At 43.8% G+C, this 27,979-nt stretch overlaps 1 protein-coding gene across 1 annotated transcript in view; it reads left to right on the top strand.

Annotated features, from left to right (window-relative positions):
• Nucleotides 1-27,979, top strand: part of TEX14 (testis expressed 14, intercellular bridge forming factor) — an 86,474-nt gene that overhangs the window by 41,465 nt on the left and 17,030 nt on the right. The window contains exons 11-20 of the mRNA XM_007449091.1: nt 1,132-1,322; nt 2,131-2,266; nt 4,636-5,558; nt 8,958-9,064; nt 11,385-11,510; nt 11,708-11,796; nt 12,669-12,950; nt 13,788-13,888; nt 23,103-23,166; nt 25,765-25,846. Of these exons, the coding sequence (XP_007449153.1) occupies nt 1,132-1,322; nt 2,131-2,266; nt 4,636-5,558; nt 8,958-9,064; nt 11,385-11,510; nt 11,708-11,796; nt 12,669-12,950; nt 13,788-13,888; nt 23,103-23,166; nt 25,765-25,846 (2,101 nt within the window). The remainder of the gene's footprint in view (nt 1-1,131; nt 1,323-2,130; nt 2,267-4,635; nt 5,559-8,957; nt 9,065-11,384; nt 11,511-11,707; nt 11,797-12,668; nt 12,951-13,787; nt 13,889-23,102; nt 23,167-25,764; nt 25,847-27,979) is intronic.

The following is a 27,979-nucleotide window of genomic DNA, read 5'->3' as shown; positions in this document are numbered from 1 at the left end:
GAAGTATAGTTGATTTACAATGTTGTGTCAATCTCTGCTGTACAGCAAAGTGACTCAGTTATACACATAGAGACATTCTTTTTTTGTATTCTTTTCCATTATGGTTTCTCATACTGAAAAACCATATTGAATATAGTTCAATATTTTTTTTTTAAAAGAAGATGTTGGGGGTAGGAGTTTATTAATTAATTTATTTTGCTGTGTTGGATCTTCGTTTCTGTGCGAGGGCTTTCTCCAGTTGTGGCAAGCGGGGGCCACTCTTCATCGCGGTGCGTGGGCCTCTCACTATCGCGGCCTCTCTTGTTGCGGAGCCCAGGCTCCAGACTCGCAGGCTCCGTAGTTGTGGCTCACGGGCCTAGTTGCTCCGCGGCAGGCATGTGGGATCTTCCCAGACCAGGGCTCGAACCCGTGTCCCCTGCATTAGCAGGCAGACTCTCAACCACTGCGTCACCAGGGAAGCCCTGTAGTTCAATATTGAATATAGTTCCCTGTGCTATACATTAGGACCTTGTTGTCTATCCATTCTAAATGTAATAGTTTGCATCTACCAACTCCAAACTCCCTTCCCCCATCCCTTTTGGCAACCGCAAGTCTGTTCTCTATGTTAAGAACTTATAAACAAGGGGAAAGGACTGGCTTCTGAGAAGTAAACTGTGAAATCAAACACACCCAGAATCCAGCGTATGTATAAGCAGTGTCACTTAAAAGACATAGAAACCCTTCCAAACGTATAGAACTCTAAGGTGAAGGCATACATACCACATTCACTAAGAGGGTGAGAGTCAGCCCCCATTTAGCAGTGTTTACAGTCTCAGAGGCAAAAACCACACACCTTCCATGACATGAATGTATTGGGCAAGCCTACTTGACACCAGGAAACATTCCCTTGTGGTCCCCAGGTCTGCCAGCAGAGAGTCCATACCTACATGAGTCTGACACTATTTTTTCCTATCTCTGTGGCAGGGATTTCCCTGTTATTTGGGTCAAGTGGTTTCTCCTTTGTTATTGGGCTTCCGGTAGTTTTTCTACAGAAAGAAATTAATTTTAAAGAGGTTGAGTGACTTGACAAAGGTTAGACAATTTCATGTGATTTCTTAATGTCTCTCCTTCCTATGGCTTTTTCCTTAACAGACAGCATACCCTGGGATGACTCAGATGGCTCAGTTATTAAAGAAACCATGGTGTTGGGAAATTATTTAGAAGCTGATGTCAGGCTTCCGAAACCTTACTACGACATTGTTAAGTCAGGCATCCAGGTCAAGCAGAAAGACCGAACTATGAACCTTCAAGATATCCAGTATATTCTGAAAAATGACTTAAAGGTAAGCTGTGAAGTTGTTGGGAGTTTATTTCTGCTTACCTATCTCAGGGGATAGGGAGTTAGAGACCAAGAAGAAGCTAGAGACCAAGTTGTAGGATATTTTGGAAATCCTCATTTCATTACACCCTTTCTGTGTTCCCAAGAAAATTCTAACTGCCTAACTTGGTGAGGGCAGCAGGGAATTGTGGAGGGAGGCTGCAGAGTGTCAGTACGTAAAAGGGACACCCTGTAGGCACACAGTGCGATTCAGTGAATGACAGCTACTGTTACTACTTTTCTTAAAAATTTATTTTATTTTTTTTTTTGTATTTTTGGCTGCATTGGGTCTTTGTTGCTGCACGTGGGCTTTCTCTAGTTGTGGCGAGTGGGGGCTACTCTTCGTTGCGGTGAGCAGGCTTCTCATTGCGGTGGCTTCTCTTGTTGGGGAGCACGGGCTCTAGGGGCACGGGCTTCAGTAGTTGTGGCACACGGGCTCAATAGTTGTGACTCGCAGGCTCTAGAGCGCCAGCTCAGTAGTTGTGGTACACAAGCTTAGTTGCTCCGCGGCATGTGGGATCTTGCCAGACCAGGGATTGAACCCGTGTCCCCTGCATTGGCAGGCAGATTCTTAATCACTGTGCCACCAGGGAAGTCCCTGTTATTACTTTTTAAATATTGGTAATTAACAGTTAATTCCTTTATCAGGACTACAGTCAGTCTACCCAACAGGGGTAACAGGGGGTTTATTTGACACCTAGATATGTTTCTAAAACACCAGTGACATTCAGATGATTGTAGATATGTGCTTGCCAGTACCTCCCTTGTTACAGGATTTTATTGGAGCCCAGAGAACTCAGCCAACCGAGAGTCCCAGGGTGCAGAGATATGAACTCTACCCTGATGTCAATGTCTGTTTAGGAGTGACTTCAGAACATCCATTGCAAATAAAAGAGCTGAAGGAAGCAGGTATGGCCTTAACCCACAGGTTTTGACATGAATGTGTTCTGAGAGCTGTAACTAATCAACTCCTCCAAACTATACTCATAACTTATACTGGGAAGGATGGATGCCTTAGGGAAAAATCAAGATCCTTAAAATTATTAAGTTAAACTTTTTGGGCTCCATATACACCTTGATTGGATCCAGAACTGTGCAGTAACAATCTGTTTCTTTCTAGTACGATTTAGGAATGTATTTGTTTCACAAATAAAAATGGTGATTTTAAAATTTAAAACTATTGTCTGCTCATTATAGAAAATTCTAAACAATACAAAGAAGATTACTTAACATTTTAATTCGTCAGAAATAATTTGTTAACATTTTGGTGTTTCCTTCCAACCTTTTTTCTAAAGCCTTACTGCTTTTTAGTACACTTGGAAACCTTAGAACTCTGAGCTGGAAAGGACCTTGCAATCATCTGCCTTGATGCCCTCATATTCCAGATGCGAAAACTAAGGTTCAGAGAGGTTGTGGCTTGCTCACAATTCCAGGTTTATTACGCAGCTGGAGCATAGGCCTTTGGATTCTAGCCAAGTGACTATTCTCTGACTCTTTGGACAGGCCTGGAAGCCTCCAGAATGGCCCTCCAAGCTCTTATTACTTTGGCTCCTTCGACCCATTCTCTGCGAGCTGTACACCATCAACCAGGGGTGGTGGGTAGTCAGTCCTAGAGTTATTTTTTGAGGTATTATCTCTCTCAGTGCAGTGGCTTCTTGGGCAGTGTCTCAGCTTCTTTTATCAATGCTCACAAAGAGCACAACTTGAACTGACATGAATATTCAAACATCTTTAGTGTAAAGTATGAATTTAGTCCTAAGATTCAGGGGCCTGTAATTTGCTTGTCCTGAAGTTATGCATGTTTTTTTTTTTTTTTTTTTTTTTTGAAAATAAAAATGAACTTAGACCTTATCTTATACTATACACGAAATTTATTTCAACATGGATCCTAAATCTAAATGAAGGAGCTAAAAAAAAAGAAAAAAACCGGGCTTCCCTGGTGGCGCAGTGGTTGAGAATCTGCCTGCCAATGCAGTGGACACAAGTTCGAGCCCTGGTCTGGGAGGATCCCACATGCCGCGGAGCGACTGGGCCCGTGAGCCACAATTACTGAGCCTGCACGTCTGGAGCCTGTGCTCCGCAACAAGAGAGGCCGCGACAGTGAGAGGCCCACACACCGCGATGAAGAGTGGCCCCCGCCTGCCACAACTAGAGACAGCCCTCACACAGAAACGAAGACCCAACACAGCCATAAATAAATAAATTTTTAAAAAGAAAAGACTAATTTTAATAAAAACAGGAGAAATCTTTGTGACCTTGAATTAGGCAAAAAGTTCTGAAACACAAAATCAAAAGTATAAGCCATAAAACTAAAAAATGATAAATTAAACTTCATTGAAAACTTTGCACTTCAAGGACACCATTAAGAATAAAAACAAAACAAGCCACAAACTGGCAGAAAATCTTTGTACATCTCTGATAAAAGACCTTTATCAGGAATATATAAAAAACTTCCACAACTCAATAAGAAAAAAAAAAACACAGCTAAAAAAATGGGCAAGCGCCTTAAATAGATGTTCCACCAAAGAAGACTTAATAAATGGCTAATAAGCACATGAACAACTCAACATCATTTGTATTTAGGGAAGTGTAAATTAAAATCACAAGACTCTACTAGTCACCCAGTGGAAGGGCTATAATCAAAAAGGCAGATGATACCAAGTGCTGATGAGACTGTGGAGAAACTGGAACCCTTGTACATTTTTGATTGGAATGTAATTGGTCACTTTCGAAAAGAATTTGGCAGTTTCTTAAAAGATTAAAAACTAATTCTGAACTGTTGTTAGAACACTTCTGTAGAGTTTTCCTCACATCAACTAATTCTCCAACTATCCTCCATACACCAACTTGAGTGTCCTAAATTTTTTTCTTTTTTAATATTTATTTAGTTTGGCTGCACTGGGTCTTAGCTGCAGCACATGGGATCTTCGTTGTGGCATGTTTCACTTGCGGCATGCGGACTCCTTAGTTGCAGCATGCATGTGGGATCTAGTTCCCTGACCAGGGATCGAACCCGGGCCCCCTGCATTGGGAGCACCCAGTCTTAACCACTTCGCCACCAGGGAAGTCCCCCAAATTTTCTATCTCAACCCACGTCAAAGTAGTTAGAAATACCCTCTCACCCTCTGTGTGTGTATCTGGTAGTCTTCCTAACTGGAAAGGGAGTGGGAAGATAAAAAGCTTTTTTCTGTGTTCTCATGCTGCTCGAGCAACAAGCCAAGGCTGCTGAGCTGCTGCAATCACTTTAATCAGCGGCATGTTGCTACTCTTTTCGGCAGGTGGTCAGCTTCATTCACCAAGGGGTCACTCCATTCCCACCAAGAAAGCAACACCAGAGCCTCTGGTCCCAGACCCAAGTCTGGAGGCCCAGGAGACACAGAACCAAGACACTGCTTCTCCTGCTTGCTCTGTGGGGGACGAGGCCAGGAGCCCCAGCCCAGGTCAGGCGAGCCTCTGCAGCTTCGAAATCAATGAAATCTACTCAGGCTGCCTGGACATGGGAGAGGACAAAGAGGAAGAGCCCCCAGGAACTGGTTCGTCTCTTGAGGGGGCCAGACAAAGCCGGGTAGACGAACTGAAGTCCACGGAAGAAGAGTTGGAAAGGATGGAGAGAGGGGCGTGCTGTTTTCGCCATGAGGACAGCAGCTCTTCAGAAGCTGACACGCAGCTCTCCTTTGAGGACTGGGGCTGGCAGAGTGGTTCACTGAGTTCACCCAGCCTGCCTGAGCCAGCCAGAGGAGCCAAGGGCAACGCGAGCAGCAGGTCCCTGACTGAGCAGTACATCAGTAAGTGTGTGCTGAACCTAAAGATTGCACAGACCTTAATGCATCAGAATGCCAACTTGCTGAGGAGTACTCAACAGAAAATAGATAAGCTTGAGATGATACAGAAGGAGCAGGAGGGCAGGTCTCTGTGGGCTTCCTCAAGAGAGTTTGCAAATGGCTATGACTGGCCTTCAGCCCTGGGCCCCCCAGCTTCAAGCTATATTCCTCCTGCCATGCAGCTGCCAGGGGACCTGCAGCCGGACACTGAGGGCAACTGCCCGACCCTAGCAAAGTCTCCAAGAACAATGAGAGACTTTCAGGGAGGACATTTTGGCAAAAGGTCCAAGAAAAGAAGCAGCTGTGGCTGGACACCTTTCACCCATTTCCCCCAAGTCCCTGAAGAAAGCACTAGGGATCAGTCGGAGAAGGGCCAACAGGTAAGGCTGAGAAGTGGGGGCAGGGCAGCATAAGCAGGATCTGGAGCCGGGTTCAGCCTTGCTCCTAACCTGCGAGCAAGGACTGACATCAGCACAGCCAACTCACAGTGGGGTCCTCTTGGCTTTGGGAAGTAAGGCCTCTAGGTTGGAATTCCAAGATAACTCTTCACCTCCTGTTCCAAATCCAGCACGCAGCCCATGTCCTTCTCTGTAAATTCAGAGAAGTTTGAACCATGTGAAATTGTTGTTCTAGAGGTTAAAATAATCAAGTATTGACACTTTTATATAGTTCAGCTCACCAAATATGGTATCTTGGGCAGGTATTAATCCCCATTTTAAATTGCTTATTAATTAATTCATTCACTCATTCAACAAACATTTATAGAGCAAGAGGCTATTTATTAGACCCTGGGATATTATGATGAATGAACCACAAGCTCTACTATGAGTATCTCAGACACCAGTGGGGGACAGAGGGACTCGATAGTCAAAGAAGATGCCTCAGAGGATGTGAGAAACCATGGGTTGAAGAGTGGTTCCTCCATGAGCTTCCTAAGGACAACAGGTCTTACTCATGCTGTGTCCCCACACCAAGAAGGGGGCCTAGCACGTAGAAGGTACTTGATAAACAGTCATTGAGGGAAGGACTAAACGAATGAATCTGAGCAAGTTCACACATGCAGAGCTGGCTGCCTCTTGAATCAGAATTTTAGAGGTGGATCGAGCCCATCCTTTTACAGAGTGTGAAGCTCAAGCTCAGAGACTTAAACTTTCCAAGATCCACTGGTGTGGCTGAGAGCGGGGTGGAGTAGGAGAGGTCAGCACCATTGGAAGGAAGATCTTATTACTAAAATTATTTAGAGTTGCTGGCTCATGGTAATAAAAAGCAGGCTTTTGGTGAGTTTTATTATTGTTTTAAAATCCTCCACCTGCAGTGCACCCACTTAGGCCTGCACAGGGCAGACGACTCCCACTTAACCCCCATGCCTTGCTGCGCTACTGCCGAGGCCCACAGCTGGTCAGGGGCAGGTTTCTGACTCCCGGTCTAGTGCTGTTTCACTGTTCCTTGCTGAATTTCGGTGAGGCTTCAGTCCTCACTTAGAACATTTGGAAAAGCCTTGGCATTTGTTTTTATGTAAAAAGGAGGCACAAAGAATTTACTTAGATTCTTAATTTTTCTGTTTCTATTGGAAGTTAGAGTTTGCTAGAAAACCATTAGAAATAACTTTTATTGTATACTGTGTTTTGGTTACCTATTGCTGTCCGACAACAACAACAAAAGCCCAAACTTAGTGACTTACAATAACAATGTTTTATTATTTCTCATAATTCTGTGGGTCAGGAATATGACAGGGCTTAACTGAGTGATTCTTCCATTCCATGTGGCACCGGCTGGGATCACCCCCTCGACTGCATTCAGCTGGAGGCTGGGCTGGGCAAGAAGGTCCAAGAAGGCTTCACTTACCTGTCTGGTGCCTTAGGCTCCCCCAGAGGGCCTCTCTCTGCGCTTGGCTTTTCATTCACCCAAGCTTCTCTGCAGCATGGCAGCTGGCTTCCCAAGTGAAAGCTGAAGCGGCCAGGCCTCTTAAAAACTAGGACAGTGTCACTTCTGCTGCTCTTCTGTTGGTCAAAGTCATGAATCCAGCACAGATTCACGGGGAGGGAAGTAGATTCCAGCTCCCAAATGGCAGGGAGGGAAGGAATTGATGACAGCCATTGTTGGAAGCCACCTACTAGTACATGAGACTATGTGGAAAACAATTATACCGTATTTCAATTGTTCTTTAAAAAGTGTACCCTGGTTTTCTAGTATAATCAGGAGTAAGGCATTTTCACCTAAATGATTTTTTCAGACAGTTGAAATTCATTCTTTTAATTTCTCCATTCTCAAATTTTTAATCATACTGAATGAAAACATTACAAACTTCCCATTATTCTAAATACCTATTTTGGATATATTCTAAGTATATTCTGGCCTTTCCTTGGTGACCGTGACATTTTTCTGAACATCTGTTACTGTGATGTTCCATGATACAATGCTGCCGCCACATAAGAGCCTCTGGAGGTCATATTCCAGAGAGATTATGATCATTTTTATGTATCTTCTCACCTTTAGGCATCTTGCTGCCATCCCCAAATCTCACATTTGTTGCCTTAATAGGTTAGGAAATATAATTAACTAAGTTTGTTAAAAGTGGAGTAAGCAGATCCCGAAGTCTTTCTTTTAGGTAAAGGGCATAGGCTTTCATTTATTTTGTTTCTACTATTTCCGAAGTATTGTGGCCTTTTTTTGTTGTTGTTTTATTTTCATAGCATCCCCCTGGTGGATTTAGGTAGATATTATTGTCCCTGTTTTATGGATGAGGAAACTGAAACATAAGGCTCTCTTAGGTTAGTCTGAGCAAAGGTCAGACTAGAACCCAGGGCCTGGGGCTCCTGCCACAAAACCTGCTGCCTTAATATAGGGGAAAGTTTTGGGATTTTTTAAAAAAAATAAATTTATTTATTTATGTATGTATGTATTTATATTTTTGGCTGCGTTGGGTCTTCGTTGCTGCACGCGGGCTTTGTCTAGTTGTGGCGAGCGGGGGCTACCCTTCGTTGCGGTGCGCGGCCTTCTGATTGCGGTGTCTTGTTGCGGAGCACAGGCTCTAGGCGTGCGGGCTTCAGTAGTTGTGGCGCTCGGGCTCAGTGGTTGTGGCACGTGGGCTCCAGAGCGCAGGTTCTGCAGTTGTGGCGCACGGGCTTAGCTGCTCCGCGGCATGTGGGATCCTCCCGGACCAGGGCTCGAACCTGTGTCCCCTGCATTGGCAGGTGGATTCTTAACCACTGAGCCACCAGGGAAGTCCAAGTTTGGGGATTTTTGAGGTCTATTTTGTCTGCTCCTTCTCCACTTGTGCCCTGTTCAGCCTGGAGTCCTGGGGGCCAACATTTCTATGTAGAGGCCTCCAGCTAAGAGATGCGTTACTAGATGTGAAACATGCAAAATGAAATTGTCTTGAGAGGTCTGGTTAGTTCTACACACTTAGCGAGAATGGCTTTAAAAATAGAATGTGAAGGGACTTCCCTGGTGCGCAGTGGTTAAGAATCCGCCTGCCAATGCAGGGGACACGTGTTTGAGCCCTGGTCTGGGAAGATGCCACATGCCGCGGAGCAGCTAAGCCCATGCGCACCACAACTACTGAAGCCCACACGCCTAGAGCCCATGCTCCACAACAAGAGAAGCCACCACAATGAGAAGCCCGTGCACCGCAACGAAGAGTAGCCCCCGCTCATGGCAAAAAAAAAATATATATATATATAGATAGATAGATAGATAGATAGATAGATAGAATGTGAGAGTGAAGGGAAGAGGAATTCCTTCATCAAAGCACTGAAACATGTCTACTGATTTTTAAGCTGCCATCTCTTTGTGGTCCTGGAAAACAGAGCAGAGGTGAACAGTTTCAGCCCACTCACGGAGCCAAGGACACTTTGGAAAGAAACAGGAACCAAAATACCAGCAGGTGGGTTAACATTGTATTGTTCTTTGTGTCACCATGTCTTTAGACTCCCATGTGACCCTGAGGCTACTTAATGATCTTCATATGTCTAGTGACAAAGAGATTGTGAGAGATGAGGCATAGTAACACAGAAACAGATCTTGGCAAGTTCTCTCCGTTGCGTAAGTGAGAATAGTGGTATAATGGAGACTTGCAGGGGACATCAAGTGGCTGGCAGGTTAGCCACACAGAACTCATCAGTTGTCAAAAGCAAAGCATCCTGCCTTTCTGAAACTGCCCAGATTGTGGGTTTTTTTTTTTTTTTGGTTGCACGGCACAGCATGTGGGATCTTAGTTCCCCAACCAGGTACTGAACTTGCAACCCCTGCATTGGAAGCACAGATTCTTAACCACTGGACCACCAGGGAAGTCCCCAGATTGTTTTTCTTATAAAAAGAATTGCCAAGTATTCCATGCACCAGTGCTACAGAAACCAAGCTATGTGAAAACCAGTGTTGTTCAAAATAAGCGTCACTGACTCTGGGGTACAGAAGGAGGGGGTTGAACAGAATCATTGTTACCTTGCGGCCTCTGATTTTTAGCCAGATCAACAAAATGAATTGGTTTCAGCACAAATCACCAGAAGGAGAGCGTATGCATACGCTGGGTTTTTAAGAACTTAGGTAAAACAAATTTTATTTTGCATAAGAGGAATTATTATTATTTTTTAAATTATTTGTTTATTTATTTATTTAGGCTGCACTGGCTCTTAGTTGCGGCATGCGGACTCTTAGTTGCATAATGCAGACACTTAGTTGTGGCATGAGAACTCTTGGTTGTGGCATGTGGACTCTTAGCTGTGGCATGCATGCGGGATCTAGTTCCCGATCAGGGATCGAACCCAGGCCCCCTGCATTGGAAGCACGGAGTCTTACCCACCGGACCACCAGGGAAGTCCCTGCATAGGAGGAATTATTAATGGAGCAATAAATGTTTTTCAAGATAGAGTATTATATCAATTTAGTTTTCCTTTTCTGTGGTTAAATGGCAACATTAATCCACAGCTTGAAGTCAGTCCTCCTGGAAAGAAAATTTTGTTCCTACCCCCAGTGGTGACTAAAACTAATGACAAATTTGCTGTTCCATTCATTTTGGTTAAATATGTACATTAAGGGAGAATCAATGAAAATGCCCAGACATTTTAGATTAGTGTATTTTACCTTTACAAAGGAAATTAACTGAAGAACCACCTAACTGGCATCAGAGAGTTTAGCAGTCACATCATTGACAGAGGCAGATAGGGTGATAGTATAGCCACTGGATGACAAAGCAAAAGCTGTAGTTGTGGCTTCGCCTGCCCAGCTCCACCCTCTTCCCCCAGGAGAACAAAAAACTGACTAAAGAAAAGTTTAGCACTTTGCTACCAATCCACCTAGTCTTTCTGTATGCTTAAAAAAATTGTAATTATATACATGTAGGCAATTTTGTATCCCCAGTTTTTGCTTTATATTAGAACATGGTTATCCCTTGTTATTAAAAACATCCTGTAAACTTACTTTGAAATTGTTGAATTTCCCCCATTGTTGAATTTTAGGTTGTTTTATTCTTTTTTTTGTTTGTTTTCCTGTTATGAATAGGGCTACAGTGACTTGTCAGTAAATTTTTTTTTTTTTTGCATTTTGGGTTATGTCCTTGATAGATTCACAGAAGCAGAGTTACTAGCTCAGAGGGTTTGAACATTTTAAAGATTCTTGATAGCTATTGCCAAATTGCTCTTCAAAGAAACTGATTAGATGTGACCTTTCCAATTCAACAGTCTCTGCACTCTGATCCAGTGGGAGAGTGGGGTATTCTGGATAAAAGGGAATTCACATATATGCCATAGATCACACATTTTCAAAGAGTTAGTTTAATAGGTGATAACATATATATAATCATGGAATATTTAGAGGAAAAAGAAACTCCCTTGTTTTGCAGATGAGGAAACCTTGGCCCAGAGAGATTGAAGTTTGCCAAAGTCAGACAGCTAGCCAGTGGCAGGACATGGTCTCAAACTCAGTGAAACTAGGCTGAAGATCTCTGAATGTTCTTCAGAGCCCCTGGTGCCTCAAGACCATCTTTACAAATGTTAGCTATTGTGCTATCACTGATATGCAGGTGTGCATATTACCAGAGGATTCTGATCAAAGGGCAGGAACAGCTACTGAACCTTCACCTATGTTCTGTGGCCTTGTGGCAGGGCTCTGCTACAGCCCAAGTAACCAGGATTCTGTCTGGTGCAGCTGTGTTTCAGTTGTGGGTCTTCTACCTCGAGATCTTCTAACCCACTCATTTTATTTCTTAGCCAGGGAAGGCCTAGAGAGTCCAGTGCCCGAACCAGAACGACACAGCTCAGTGGTGCACTCCTCACTGTGCCAGGCCACCCACAGGGACCATTCACGTCATCCACCCCTGGCCGAGGCTCTTCCAGGTAGAGCCTTGTGGGCTGAACGTTGGGAAGTCTAGTGCTCCCTGGTGGTGGGTCGGAGTCGGTGCAACCTCAGGAACGGCTCAGTATAGGGGACAGTCCTCTGGGTGGGCTGATGGGCTTGGGGTTGTGCCAGGAACTTGAGCAAACTGATGTGTTTGTGTCCACTCACTCCCTTCCTCCAAATCTATGCAATTCAGGATCAGTATGGAATCTGTGTCTTCTAAAATCTATAACACAAAGTCAAGAAATAATGAAGATGCTGGAGAGATACACTTAAAATGGAAAAGTGAGTATAAAGTCATGGATTCTGTTGAACAAAATGAAATTTAAAGTATCTTTCTAACCTTGTTGTCATCTGTAAGTACACAGTCTGTATTGCATTGTTCTCCCATATTCTTTTCTTTTTCGATCATTCCATCTTAAAAGCAAGACCTTTCTGATTACAAACTGCAGAAGAGAAGTGCTTTATTCATTTCTATACGATTTAGGAAATACTTCTATTTTACATGTGTATACATATATATGTGTATGTATGTTATATAACACATGTAGTAAAAATACACAATATAGATGTTTAATATATAACATTATTAAGGTAGAGAGCTTGCAGTGTCACTTTCACATATTTTGTGGGCATTATCCTTTTGTATCAGTTTAATCTTGTAAGCTTAAAAGGATACAGCATCTATGTTTTTTGATACTAATGCTAAGTGACATTGCAGAAGTATAGAAAATTGGAGTGAAAACACACATGAACACATACATATATACTCCCAAAATATGAGCTCAGTGTGGTCTAGAAAGGCTAGACAAACTCAAATAGAATTCCTTCCGTTAGTCTCTACAGACTAGGGGCTTCAGATGTCATTTTCTTATAAAATCTTCACAGCAAGAAGGTCCATCTACAAGTTTCCTGTTACTTTTTACTCTAATTCAGCAAAATGCACTGTAACTAACTGAAATTCTGCCTTTCCCTTACTCTGTCATCAATTCTCTCCTCTCCTCTGCTTCAGGCCAAGCTAAGGATGATGCAATTCCAAAAAAGCAATCATTGTGACAATATGAGCTATAAAATATGACATAACTCTTTAAGAATCTAAAGCTTTTGTTTCCAGCATTCACGGTGATCTTTTAAACGCTGCTTTCTCTTACAACCAGCGGAGGTGAAAGAAATGGCAGAGAAAGCAGCTACTGGGCAGCTGGCAGTACCTCCTTGGCATCCTCAGAGTAGTGTGACTTTAGAAAATGAGGCTGAAAACAGGCCTGATCCCCTGCTGCAGCCCCCCATTAGGGTCCCTGAGCACGTGGATTGGCGGCAAGCTGTAGAGCATCCCAAGAAAAATGATGAGCCAGGAGGAAATGGCAAGTGTGACAAAACAGACAGCAGTGACCGCAACAGTGACCAGCATGGCAGACAGCCAGTGCCTCAAAGTTTCACCGGTAAGTTCAGTTGGACGAGTCAGGGTAGGTGAGCTCTATCAAGTTGTCAGCTCTCAAAAATAAGTAAACCTCCTAGAATATTTCCTTTGGTCTTCTTTCCTACCTGTCTGGGAATCCTGAATTCCAGGGGAAAGCAGCATACCCTTCTAATCCCAATGTCCTTCAGACAGGTAAAGAAGTCCAGAGATTCATGAGTTTTTCTATTACTGGAGCAGATTCCTTTGTCCAAAGGAAGTAAAATAATCTCCATGCACTGACCCTGGATCTGGGTCTAACCTCACAAAGAATCGAACCTTTTACCTGAGGGCATTGGTGGAAGGCCACTCCCTACTGCCCCCTTCTTTGCGTTGCACTTTAAGCCAGAAAAATTCCAGTGGCTCTCAGAGAGTCTATGCCTGAGGAACTTAGAGACAAACGACATTTACTGTCATCACTTTTAGAGATTTTTAGGTGAAAACTGAAGACTGTGTATTTCTACCTGGTAATTTGCTTGCAATCAGGGCATGGGATATCGTTTCACAGTTGTTTGCAAATCAAAGGAAGGTACATTTAAAATTGTTATTTATCTTAGGTAGAAAATCTATTGGTTTGGATTTTTTTGGTATTTAAAATCTGTTCCTTGTCAAGCATCGCTCTTGAATGGGTAGGCAAAAGGGTGGCTGATCCAGAACCACGTGCTGGGGCCAGACTAGCCTAACAATCTCCACTTTGATTTGACATATGAAACATGGCCACCCTTGGCAGAATATGCCTACATCTCTTCTCTCATGCCACCCTTTGCCCCTTCCATGCCATTTGAATATCACCAAATGACAATGATTGTGTTATAATTATTAGGTACCAGGCACCTGCCCCCCAGAAAAAATGAGCAGCCAGAGCATAGTGAAGTCTTTCAAGAAAATTCTGATGCACCTGTGGTTGTTGAGAAGTCTTACAGCGTAAGTCATACTGCCTGGAGAGCCAACTTGAACCCAAAGACCTACTAGAACTGAGTTGTTATGTATTATGACACTGAAATAATATCTATAGTAGTTCTTTTTGTGGGAGCATGTGCCCTCATGTCTCTGACATGAAAGAAGAAGTCTTTCCTCCCTGCCTGATACTTTTTGAGTTAGTTCAACTCAAAGCATTGTGTATATTGGAGCTTGGGGAAAACACAGACCAGTGTTATATTCAGCTCTGACCCTTGAGCTTTCTGTCAAGTTGGCTAGACAAGACCAACTCTTTTTTTTCTTAATTAATTAATTAATTATTTTTGGCTGTGCTGGGTCTTTGTTGCTGCGCGCAGGCTTTCTCTAGTTGTGGCGAGAGTGGGGGCTACTCTACGTCTTGGTGTGCAGGCTTCTCCGTGTGGTGACTTCTCTTGTTGAGGAGCACAGGCTCTAGGCCTGTGGGCTTCAGTAGTTGTGGCGCACGGGCTTAGTTGCTCCACGGCATGTGGGATCTTCCTGGACCAGGGATCGAACCCATGTCCCCTGCATTGGCAGGCGGATTCTTAACCACTGCGCCACTAGGGAAGTCCCAAGACTAACTCTTAAAGCACGGTCAGTTACCAAAGCTCGTGACTCAGGTCAGATTGAAGTAGGAAAAGCAAGGCCAGGGTTGCAATGGGAGTACCTTCACCTGGAATGTCACCTAAGACCCAAATTCAGCTTTCAACTCAGTGGAAGGAATGTGTTCATGCCTGAAACCTCTGCCTCAGCATGATCTCTGGGATACAGTCGTATCCTAGCATTTGCATTGGGGTTACAACCTTGCTTCAGGGATTTAATGCATTCTTCAAGCATGCAGTTGGGCCATAGTCCAGCCAGAGCAAGGAACCGAAATTTTTGTAATCACCATTGACGTGGGCCCAGGATCATTTAAAGAATATAAACAGCAGCTGAGAATGAAACAATGTAAAAAGCCAGGTGTGATAACATTTGTGGTCTTTCAAAGAACATACTATTGTATTAATCATAGCACACAAACCGCTCACAGGACAATTTATTCTTTCTCTCATGTGAGGGCTGGGAGGATGTGCCACATTCAGCATACTGGCTTGGCTGGAGAATCATCTCTGTCAGGGAAGTGGGGAAGGTATGGGAGGCCAAGCTTGTCTGAGAAGTTTCAGTTTGACAGGAGAGGTTAAGGAAAGCAGCTGCTAAGTGCACAGAGGAGGAAGTATGGCAAAAGCAATGTCTAAGGAAATAAACCACAAAACCTCTGCAAAGGGATGACTGAAGGTGAGGAAAGGAGCCAGTTGTCTGGCCATGTGGTGATCAGGGCCTGAACGTAGAGAAAGAGCAAAAAAGGAAGGGGTAGAGTGGAGATGCTGAAGAAATAACTTACTTTATTTTTATTGCTGAGATTGCATTGCTATTTTAAAAATCATGCTTCTTTTTTTATTTATAAATTTATTTATTTTATTTATTTATTTCTGGCTGTGTTGGGTCTTTGTTGCTGCATGCGGGCTTTTTCTAGTTGCGGAGAGCAGGGGCTACTCTTCGTTGCGGTGCGCAGGTTTCTCACTACGGTGGCTTCTCTTGTTGTGGAGCACGGGCTCCAGGCACACAGGCTCAGTAGTTGTGGCTCGTGAGCTCAGTAGTTGTGGCCTGCGGGCTCTAGAGCGCAGGCTCAGTAGTTGTGGCACACGGGCTTAGTTGTTCCCTGGCATGTGGGATCTTCCTGGACCAGGGTTCGAACCTGTGTCCCCTGCATTGGCAGGCGGATTCTTAACCACTGCACCACCAGGGAAGCCCCCAAAGGGAGTCCCAGTTCTGAGCAGCCTCAGCCTGGAGGACAACACCAACACATGGACTGTATCTAGGCTCTTGAGGATCAGGGTGTTTAAATTCAGTCCCCAGCTTGAGTTGTCTGGGGACTTTTTTCTTCCTGTGAATTTTAGAGCAAAAAGGTCACCCAGCCTCCCCCCACTTCCACTGTGCAGGTAAGGATGTTGAGATTCAGGACTGTCATTTGTCACATTTGCTCCAGGGGGTTCACAGCTCACAGTGGGGAAGGAGGGCCAGAGGTGCAAGCAGGCAGGAAGGTCTCAGAGAGTGTCACCCCGACCGCAGAGTAATTTTTGATACCCCATCATTAACACTGCATCCAGCTATAAAGGGATTTGTTTACAATAAACACCAACTTAAAAGTGATTTCCTACCTCATTAATAGGATCAGTCCGTGCAATCAACTTGTTCACCAGAGTCTACTGAAGACATAACAGATGAATTTTTAACTCCAGACCATGAATATTTTTACTCCTCAACTGCTCAAGAAAACTTGGCTCTAGAGGTAAAAAATTTTTTTTAAATAAATTTATTTATTTGTTTTTTTTTAATTTTTGGCTGCATTGAGTCTTCGTTGCTGTGCCGCGGGCTTTCTCTAGTTGAGGTATCAAAGGGCAGGAACAGCTACTGAACCTTCACCTATGTTCTGTGGCCTTGTGGCAGGGCTCTGCTACAGCCCAAGTAACCAGGATTCTGTCTGGTGCAGCTGTGTTTCAGTTGTGGGTCTTCTACCTCGAGATCTTCTAACCCACTCATTTTATTTCTTAGCCAGGGAAGGCCTAGAGAGTCCAGTGCCCGAACCAGAACGACACAGCTCAGTGGTGCACTCCTCACTGTGCCAGGCCACCCACAGGGACCATTCACGTCATCCACCCCTGGCCGAGGCTCTTCCAGGTAGAGCCTTGTGGGCTGAACGTTGGGAAGTCTAGTGCTCCCTGGTGGTGGGTCGGAGTCGGTGCAACCTCAGGAACGGCTCAGTATAGGGGACAGTCCTCTGGGTGGGCTGATGGGCTTGGGGTTGTGCCAGGAACTTGAGCAAACTGATGTGTTTGTGTCCACTCACTCCCTTCCTCCAAATCTATGCAATTCAGGATCAGTATGGAATCTGTGTCTTCTAAAATCTATAACACAAAGTCAAGAAATAATGAAGATGCTGGAGAGATACACTTAAAATGGAAAAGTGAGTATAAAGTCATGGATTCTGTTGAACAAAATGAAATTTAAAGTATCTTTCTAACCTTGTTGTCATCTGTAAGTACACAGTCTGTATTGCATTGTTCTCCCATATTCTTTTCTTTTTCGATCATTCCATCTTAAAAGCAAGACCTTTCTGATTACAAACTGCAGAAGAGAAGTGCTTTATTCATTTCTATACGATTTAGGAAATACTTCTATTTTACATGTGTATACATATATATGTGTATGTATGTTATATAACACATGTAGTAAAAATACACAATATAGATGTTTAATATATAACATTATTAAGGTAGAGAGCTTGCAGTGTCACTTTCACATATTTTGTGGGCATTATCCTTTTGTATCAGTTTAATCTTGTAAGCTTAAAAGGATACAGCATCTATGTTTTTTGATACTAATGCTAAGTGACATTGCAGAAGTATAGAAAATTGGAGTGAAAACACACATGAACACATACATATATACTCCCAAAATATGAGCTCAGTGTGGTCTAGAAAGGCTAGACAAACTCAAATAGAATTCCTTCCGTTAGTCTCTACAGACTAGGGGCTTCAGATGTCATTTTCTTATAAAATCTTCACAGCAAGAAGGTCCATCTACAAGTTTCCTGTTACTTTTTACTCTAATTCAGCAAAATGCACTGTAACTAACTGAAATTCTGCCTTTCCCTTACTCTGTCATCAATTCTCTCCTCTCCTCTGCTTCAGGCCAAGCTAAGGATGATGCAATTCCAAAAAAGCAATCATTGTGACAATATGAGCTATAAAATATGACATAACTCTTTAAGAATCTAAAGCTTTTGTTTCCAGCATTCACGGTGATCTTTTAAACGCTGCTTTCTCTTACAACCAGCGGAGGTGAAAGAAATGGCAGAGAAAGCAGCTACTGGGCAGCTGGCAGTACCTCCTTGGCATCCTCAGAGTAGTGTGACTTTAGAAAATGAGGCTGAAAACAGGCCTGATCCCCTGCTGCAGCCCCCCATTAGGGTCCCTGAGCACGTGGATTGGCGGCAAGCTGTAGAGCATCCCAAGAAAAATGATGAGCCAGGAGGAAATGGCAAGTGTGACAAAACAGACAGCAGTGACCGCAACAGTGACCAGCATGGCAGACAGCCAGTGCCTCAAAGTTTCACCGGTAAGTTCAGTTGGACGAGTCAGGGTAGGTGAGCTCTATCAAGTTGTCAGCTCTCAAAAATAAGTAAACCTCCTAGAATATTTCCTTTGGTCTTCTTTCCTACCTGTCTGGGAATCCTGAATTCCAGGGGAAAGCAGCATACCCTTCTAATCCCAATGTCCTTCAGACAGGTAAAGAAGTCCAGAGATTCATGAGTTTTTCTATTACTGGAGCAGATTCCTTTGTCCAAAGGAAGTAAAATAATCTCCATGCACTGACCCTGGATCTGGGTCTAACCTCACAAAGAATCGAACCTTTTACCTGAGGGCATTGGTGGAAGGCCACTCCCTACTGCCCCCTTCTTTGCGTTGCACTTTAAGCCAGAAAAATTCCAGTGGCTCTCAGAGAGTCTATGCCTGAGGAACTTAGAGACAAACGACATTTACTGTCATCACTTTTAGAGATTTTTAGGTGAAAACTGAAGACTGTGTATTTCTACCTGGTAATTTGCTTGCAATCAGGGCATGGGATATCGTTTCACAGTTGTTTGCAAATCAAAGGAAGGTACATTTAAAATTGTTATTTATCTTAGGTAGAAAATCTATTGGTTTGGATTTTTTTGGTATTTAAAATCTGTTCCTTGTCAAGCATCGCTCTTGAATGGGTAGGCAAAAGGGTGGCTGATCCAGAACCACGTGCTGGGGCCAGACTAGCCTAACAATCTCCACTTTGATTTGACATATGAAACATGGCCACCCTTGGCAGAATATGCCTACATCTCTTCTCTCATGCCACCCTTTGCCCCTTCCATGCCATTTGAATATCACCAAATGACAATGATTGTGTTATAATTATTAGGTACCAGGCACCTGCCCCCCAGAAAAAATGAGCAGCCAGAGCATAGTGAAGTCTTTCAAGAAAATTCTGATGCACCTGTGGTTGTTGAGAAGTCTTACAGCGTAAGTCATACTGCCTGGAGAGCCAACTTGAACCCAAAGACCTACTAGAACTGAGTTGTTATGTATTATGACACTGAAATAATATCTATAGTAGTTCTTTTTGTGGGAGCATGTGCCCTCATGTCTCTGACATGAAAGAAGAAGTCTTTCCTCCCTGCCTGATACTTTTTGAGTTAGTTCAACTCAAAGCATTGTGTATATTGGAGCTTGGGGAAAACACAGACCAGTGTTATATTCAGCTCTGACCCTTGAGCTTTCTGTCAAGTTGGCTAGACAAGACCAACTCTTTTTTTTCTTAATTAATTAATTAATTATTTTTGGCTGTGCTGGGTCTTTGTTGCTGCGCGCAGGCTTTCTCTAGTTGTGGCGAGAGTGGGGGCTACTCTACGTCTTGGTGTGCAGGCTTCTCCGTGTGGTGACTTCTCTTGTTGAGGAGCACAGGCTCTAGGCCTGTGGGCTTCAGTAGTTGTGGCGCACGGGCTTAGTTGCTCCACGGCATGTGGGATCTTCCTGGACCAGGGATCGAACCCATGTCCCCTGCATTGGCAGGCGGATTCTTAACCACTGCGCCACTAGGGAAGTCCCAAGACTAACTCTTAAAGCACGGTCAGTTACCAAAGCTCGTGACTCAGGTCAGATTGAAGTAGGAAAAGCAAGGCCAGGGTTGCAATGGGAGTACCTTCACCTGGAATGTCACCTAAGACCCAAATTCAGCTTTCAACTCAGTGGAAGGAATGTGTTCATGCCTGAAACCTCTGCCTCAGCATGATCTCTGGGATACAGTCGTATCCTAGCATTTGCATTGGGGTTACAACCTTGCTTCAGGGATTTAATGCATTCTTCAAGCATGCAGTTGGGCCATAGTCCAGCCAGAGCAAGGAACCGAAATTTTTGTAATCACCATTGACGTGGGCCCAGGATCATTTAAAGAATATAAACAGCAGCTGAGAATGAAACAATGTAAAAAGCCAGGTGTGATAACATTTGTGGTCTTTCAAAGAACATACTATTGTATTAATCATAGCACACAAACCGCTCACAGGACAATTTATTCTTTCTCTCATGTGAGGGCTGGGAGGATGTGCCACATTCAGCATACTGGCTTGGCTGGAGAATCATCTCTGTCAGGGAAGTGGGGAAGGTATGGGAGGCCAAGCTTGTCTGAGAAGTTTCAGTTTGACAGGAGAGGTTAAGGAAAGCAGCTGCTAAGTGCACAGAGGAGGAAGTATGGCAAAAGCAATGTCTAAGGAAATAAACCACAAAACCTCTGCAAAGGGATGACTGAAGGTGAGGAAAGGAGCCAGTTGTCTGGCCATGTGGTGATCAGGGCCTGAACGTAGAGAAAGAGCAAAAAAGGAAGGGGTAGAGTGGAGATGCTGAAGAAATAACTTACTTTATTTTTATTGCTGAGATTGCATTGCTATTTTAAAAATCATGCTTCTTTTTTTATTTATAAATTTATTTATTTTATTTATTTATTTCTGGCTGTGTTGGGTCTTTGTTGCTGCATGCGGGCTTTTTCTAGTTGCGGAGAGCAGGGGCTACTCTTCGTTGCGGTGCGCAGGTTTCTCACTACGGTGGCTTCTCTTGTTGTGGAGCACGGGCTCCAGGCACACAGGCTCAGTAGTTGTGGCTCGTGAGCTCAGTAGTTGTGGCCTGCGGGCTCTAGAGCGCAGGCTCAGTAGTTGTGGCACACGGGCTTAGTTGTTCCCTGGCATGTGGGATCTTCCTGGACCAGGGTTCGAACCTGTGTCCCCTGCATTGGCAGGCGGATTCTTAACCACTGCACCACCAGGGAAGCCCCCAAAGGGAGTCCCAGTTCTGAGCAGCCTCAGCCTGGAGGACAACACCAACACATGGACTGTATCTAGGCTCTTGAGGATCAGGGTGTTTAAATTCAGTCCCCAGCTTGAGTTGTCTGGGGACTTTTTTCTTCCTGTGAATTTTAGAGCAAAAAGGTCACCCAGCCTCCCCCCACTTCCACTGTGCAGGTAAGGATGTTGAGATTCAGGACTGTCATTTGTCACATTTGCTCCAGGGGGTTCACAGCTCACAGTGGGGAAGGAGGGCCAGAGGTGCAAGCAGGCAGGAAGGTCTCAGAGAGTGTCACCCCGACCGCAGAGTAATTTTTGATACCCCATCATTAACACTGCATCCAGCTATAAAGGGATTTGTTTACAATAAACACCAACTTAAAAGTGATTTCCTACCTCATTAATAGGATCAGTCCGTGCAATCAACTTGTTCACCAGAGTCTACTGAAGACATAACAGATGAATTTTTAACTCCAGACCATGAATATTTTTACTCCTCAACTGCTCAAGAAAACTTGGCTCTAGAGGTAAAAAATTTTTTTTAAATAAATTTATTTATTTGTTTTTTTTTAATTTTTGGCTGCATTGAGTCTTCGTTGCTGTGCCGCGGGCTTTCTCTAGTTGAGGTGAGCGGGGGCTACTCTTCATTGCGGTGTGCAGGCTTCTCATTGCGGTGGCTTCTCTTGTTGCGGAGCATGGGCTCTAGGCGCACAGTCTTCAGTAGTTGTGGCACGTGGGCTCAGTAGTTGTGGCTTGCAGGCTCTTGAACACAGGCTCAGTAGTTGTGGTGCATGGGCTTAGCTGCTCCACGGCATGTGGGATCTTCCCGGACCAGGGCTCGAACTTGTGGCAGGCGGATTCTCAACCACTGCACCACCAGGGAAGCCCCTAGAGGTAAAAATTTACAGTTCAGGATAAAGTACATCTTCAGCTTTTCTGTTGCCTTATTCCTTTAAAATTATTTTTATTAAGAAAAATAGCTTACACATAAAAGTATATAATGTCAATTTATCAGTGTTTTTGTGTGTTTTGAAAAAACATGTGAAAAATAAGATTTTTGATAATGGAGGTCATAAGCAATTTCTCCCAAAATTGTGGTTCCTGCATTTGTACAGCATTTTGCACTTCTTTTTTCAAAACACTTTCCTTCATGTTACCCAATTCACACATCCTTCCTGAAGGGAAGAGAAGGCAGCCTCCTCTGTGTGAAGAACTGGCGAACGCAGATGTAGGGAATTAGCCCTGGCCTGGCCAGATATAGTGGTGAGAGAGCCAGGAATAGAGTTACAGTGTCAGCAGTGAATGTGAGGCTGTCCAGTACACAGGGCTTTCTCTGGGATCTGCCTAGCTTTTGCAAGAACCTGTTTGTACAGAGTATTTTCGTTTATAAAATGAAACTTATTGGATTCTCCTATTTACTTATGTTATTTTCACCTCACCTGTCCCCTAACCTGCCGCTTTTTGAGGTTCTTTTACCAATATGGAAGGTACGGTAGAGGAAAGAGACGATTGTACATGTCAGTCACAACATTTGACTGACAAGAAGAATTCAGTGATGCATCAAAAAGCGTAGTTTCCACTTGTTGGCACTTCTGAAAACTCAATTAGAGCAATTTTCCATTATTAATCCTTTAAACATTCTTGGTTTTACAGTGGACTGGGACATTAAGAAAATCTTTAATAAGAATATATAAAGTATATATACATACATATGTATATACATGTAATGTATAGATGTATATAAAAAGTATAACAGAGAAGACTACACACATCTTTAGTGTACAGCTCATGAAATTTTACATGCTGAACACACTCATGTAGCCAGCACCCAAATCAAGAAACAGACCATTCTTGATCCCCCAAAAGACCTCCTTGTGTTTCCTCCCACTCCCTGCCTCCCCTCAAAGGAACCAGTGTTCTGACTTCTCACCCCATAGAGTAGCTTTGCAGTCTGGGCCGTTTTTCCTACCTTCTTTGGCTTTTCTGATAAAGCTCCCAGGAATCAAAACATCTTTGTTGGAAGGTTGTGGTGAGGAGGGGGTGATGAAGGGAAAAGTCACCCGATTCCACCTCGAAATGGGAGGTGGGGGAGGGCTTGTTGTTTGGGAAGAACACGTAGTACAAATAAGTTCTTAATGTCTGTGATGAAGGTTTGTTCTTTTTCTATAGAAGATGTAGGAACCTTACGAAGATTTTCAAGGTTTGAGAACATCAAGAAATTCTCTCTCCACCTTCTGATGATATGTCTGCCTCCAGTGACCCTCCTTTCTTTGCTCTTTCATCCTTTTGCAGACCTCAAGTCCCATTGAAGACTTTGAAGGAATACAACATGCTTGTGCCCAACCTCAAGCCTCTGGTAATTGGCCCTCAGGGCAGATTCCTTTGAGAGTCCCTCATCTTTACTTTCTGTCAGATCACACATGTTTAGAGCTGGAAAGGTCCTTAGAAATAACCTTCCAGGCCTTTCATTTTACAGATGAGAAAACTTAGGCTCAGTGATTTCCCCTGCCCCTCACCAGTCTCATGACATCCATACGTCATGCTATTTATACCTCCCCTTGCATTCTTATAGCATACGTTATAGCAGTTGCTTCTTCTGTTTTCCCCCTGTAGTCTCTTTCCCTAGATTTCAGGCTCTTTTGTGGCACATAGCAGGTGTTCAGTTATCTTTGCTGAGCTGACCTGAGGGATTGACCTAGGCCACACAGCTAGTTATTGACACAGTGACAACCAGAACTAGGTTTCCGTGTCCTTCTCTACCCCAAAAGGCAGAGTTCCACCATCGTTTTCCTTTGGTTGCTTGGCATCTTAGCAAAGGGTTAATAATAGCCAACAGTACAGTCAACGTAACATCCTTCCCTTGGGAGGCGTTGGGTTCTATATAACTTAGCAACTGCTTCCCGTTACATGGTAAGTTAACCTTGGATCAGCAGCTGGGGTGTGACACAAGACAAGATATAAGTGAACCACAGGTTCTGATACAGGCATTTTAAAAATTGTGCACTTTCGCTCTTTTAAGGTATGCAACCATCCATTTTTAAAACCAGGGTTATCCACCTACCAAGCCATGTAGCTCGGTCCAGGGTCGTGTCTCGACAGTCTGAACCTGGGCTGGGTGGGTTTAGGTTCCGACCATACTCCCTTCCTCCTGCTGCATACTCCAGCAGCCATCTTTAACCTGATGCAGGCCCCCGTCACAGGCACAAGCATTTTAAGAAGCTGTAAGCTTTCAGATGAACAGTTAAATTCTCAGGACAATATGTATTTAAAGTTCCCAAACCTGGGTCTCTGGCCACCCAGCTCTTTCTGTGGAGCCTCTGCCCATGATCACTTTCTGTGTGAGCCTGACCTGTACGTGGCCACTTCACTAGTGTTTGGAAGAGAGTTGAGTAGGATAGAGAAGTTATGGGGCAGGCAGGTCAGAAAACCAGGGCTAGTTGGATACAGACATCTAAAGTACATGTAGAAGCCTCTGATTTCTACTCTGTTTCCTCCTTTTAGCCCTTCTCCTCCCCCTTTTTCACTAGGGCTCTGATATATCAATATATCCTCTCCATACCAGGCAATACAAAAGGGGTAAAAGTTGCGTACATGCTGGGTTCCAAGTCCAGTTCTGCCATTGATTTTTTTCTGCATTACCTTGGGTATGTCACTCCACCTGAGGACCCCACTTTCCCTCCATGTAAAGGAGAAAGTTACACTCTAAAATCTCTAAGTTCCCATCCAGGTCTAAATTGTGCTTATTAGGAATTGATTTATGCTTTCCAGGTGTTTATGCTTTCTAGGCATTTGAAAAGGGGTGGAAGGAAGAAGAACCCCTATGCTTCTCCACTGGTGGGGTTTCAGAGTAGCTTGGCTTCTGCTGAAGGTGGCACTTTTATAGTGGGCCTCCCATTGCCTACCAGACTACCTCCTGGACCTAAAGAATGGCAGGCGGATCATGAGCATTTGCCAGCGGGGCAGGCTGGTCTGTCTGTCCTCTTCTCTATAAACCAGAGCTATGTAATGGTGGGAAGGAAAATGGATACTGGCCCCGTGTGTCCAGAGGCCTTACTGAGAGCTGGGGAGGAGTGACTTCAGATGCTTGAGGCCAACGAGAACAGAAGACAGTTGAATTAGCTCCTTAGTACTCAAGACCCCATCCCCACGCTTTAAGTGGTGTTTGGTGGCCAAGAGACACAGTTAATGTTCTGGGAATGCCCAGAACATTGGTCTTTTCTTTTCATTTTTTAAAAATTTTCATTTGTTTATTTAATTTTATTTATTTTTGGCTGCATTGGGTCTTTGTTGCTGCACGCAGGCTTTTCTCCAGTTGTGGCGAGCAGGGGCTACTCTTCCTTGTGGTGCGTGGGCTTCTCACTGCAGTGGCTTCTCTTGTTGCGGAGCACAGGCTCTAGGCACGTGGGCTTCCATAGTTGTGGCACGGGGGCTCAGTAGTTGTGGCGCACGGGCTTAGTTGCTCCGTGGCATGTGGGGTCCTCCTGAACCAGGACTCGAACCCATGTCCCCTGCATTGGCAGGAGGATTCTTAACCACTGCACCACCAGGGAAGCCCTCATGGTCTTTTCTATTTGGAATCTTTAGTGAACAAACAGTTCTTGGTTTCAACGCCCCCTGGTGTCTGTTGACAGGAACCAGGTCAGTTTGCCTTCCTGAAAAGACAAAACAACATTTGTCTCCAGAAATAACTGTGCAGTTATAACTGAAAGGCCAGTAAATGGCTTGATTGTATTCTGAGAGTCAGAATATAGTTCTCCCCTCTGAGCAAAAGGGAAATAAACTTTCAGAGCAAACACCTCTTCTACGGTGCTCACTCCAAACCCAATTAGGAAGCACTTGGTTTCTGCAGGTTATTTCTTATTCTGGATCAGACCAAGGAAAATTCTAGAGAATGAAAGTAATAATCTGGGTTGGCAAAAATTCACTAAAAAATGCATGTACTTTATTCTTTCAGGTGAAGAAAAGTTCCAAATGAGAAAAAACCTTGGAAAGAATGCTGAAATTTTGACCAGGTCTCAATTCCAACCTATACAAAGGTATATGCTATTATTTTTTATTTTTATTTTTACTTTTTTTGCGGTACGTGGGCCTCTCACTGTTGTGGCCTCTCCCGTTGTGGAGCACAGGCTGTGGACGCGCAGGCTCAGTGGCCATGGCTCACGGGCCCAGCCGCTTTGCGGCATGTGGGATCTTCCCAGACCGGGGCACGAACCTGTGTCCCCTGCATCGGCAGGCGGACTGTCAACCACTGCGCCACCAGGGAAGCCCCCTATGCTATTATTTTATTCACGGTTTCAGACTCATAGAAGTAATGTTAATTGATGGTAATGCCCCATATTTACACGTTGCTCTTCTTCAAATATAATGGCCACCATGTTATAACATTAAGCTTTGGGCAGCTTAGCTTTGTTAGGACTTGTTCAGCAGAATTGTGAGGGGTCGTGAAAAGGAGTTGTTATCTGTATTCAGATCCTGACTCTGCTTTTCTAACTTGGTCAAATTTCTCAACCCCTCTCTTCTAGCTCCCCATTTGTAAAATAGCAATAAGAATCATCACTGGGCATATTGGTAATTGAAGAAAATGCACAACAGTGTATGTAATTTAATACCATCCGTGTAAAAATGAGAGGGAAGGGAGATACCTATCATCCTTGTAGTGTGTCGACATTTCTGGAAGTCTATACAGTGGTTAACTCTGGAGAGAGAGTCCAGAGGTTTTTCTTTTTATCTTATAACCTTCTTTGCTGTTGGAATGTTCCACCATGGCTGCATACTACTTTTGAAAGAAAAAGCTACTTTGTATTTTTTTACTTTTACAAATGAGAAAGAGAAATTCCATCTGGTTAAGGAAAGTTTCTGTAGACAACATTGAGTTTTACTTTTTCACCTCTTTTAAATAATATATTTTCAATTCTATTAAATAAATGGAAGATTCTAAATTCAAAAAAGAAAAGAATTCTTACTGGAAATGTTGACATAGAGATTAAAAGTAATAATATGACTTCTGGGCATTTACCCAGAGAAATGAAGAATTATGTTTACATGAAAACGCATACATGGGACTTCCCTGGTGGTCCAGTGGTAAAGAATCCACCTTCCAATGCAGGGAACATGGGTTCCATACCTGGTCAGGGAACTAAGATCCCACGTGCGGCGGGGCAACTAAGCCCACGTGCCACAATGACTGAGCTTGTGCGCCTCAACGAGAGAGCCCGCGTGCTGCAAACTACAGAGCCCATACGCTCTGGAGCCTGCGCACCACAACTAGAGAGAGAAAAAACGCATGCCACAACTAGAGAGAAGCCCGCACACTGCAATGAAGAGCCTGCATGCTGCAACTAAGACCCGATGCAGCCAAAATAAATAAATAAATAAATAAATAAATAAATAAATAATTTAAAAACCCAACACATACATGAATGTTTATAGAAACTTTATTCATAATAGCCAAAATCTGGAAACCCAGATGTTATCTAACAAGTGAATGGTTTAATAGACTGTGTTACATCCATACCATGGAATGCTCCTCAGCAATAAAAAAGAATGAACTATTGGTACATGCAGCAACCGGGATAAGTCTCCAGAGAATTATGCTGAGTGGAAAAAGCAACCCCTGCAAAGTTATTTACTATATGATTCTACATTTATAACATTCTTGAGATGATAAAATTGTAGAAATAAAGAATAAATGAGTGGTTTCTAGGGGTTAAGAAAGAGATGGGAGTGGGGGGGGAATGGACATGGCTATAAAAGGGCAACGTGAGGGGTCCTTATGGTGGAAATGTTCTGTATCTTGACTGTATCAATGTTGATATCTTGGTTATGATATTGCTCAATAGATTTGCAAGATGTCACCATTGAGGGAAGCTGGGTAAAGTGTATTTCTTAAATACGGAATGTGGACTTCCCTGGTGGTGCAGTGGTTAAGAATCCGCCTGCCAATGCAGGGGACACGGGTTCGAGCCCTGGTCTGGGAAGATCCCACATGCCACGGAGCAACTAGGCCCGTGTGCCACAACTACTGAGCCTGTGCTCTAGAGCCCGTGCTCTGCAACAAGAGAAGCCACCGCAATGAGAAGCCCGTGTACTGCAAGGAAGAGTAGCCCCCGCTCGCTGCAACTAGAGAAAGCCAGCACGCAGCAACAAAGACCCAACGCAGCCATAAATTA

This window comes from Lipotes vexillifer, unplaced genomic scaffold (assembly GCF_000442215.2).
Source record: "Lipotes vexillifer unplaced genomic scaffold, Lipotes_vexillifer_v1.1 scaffold433, whole genome shotgun sequence".
Lineage (NCBI taxonomy): Eukaryota > Metazoa > Chordata > Mammalia > Artiodactyla > Lipotidae > Lipotes > Lipotes vexillifer.
This window is presented reverse-complemented; position numbering and strand designations above follow the sequence as displayed.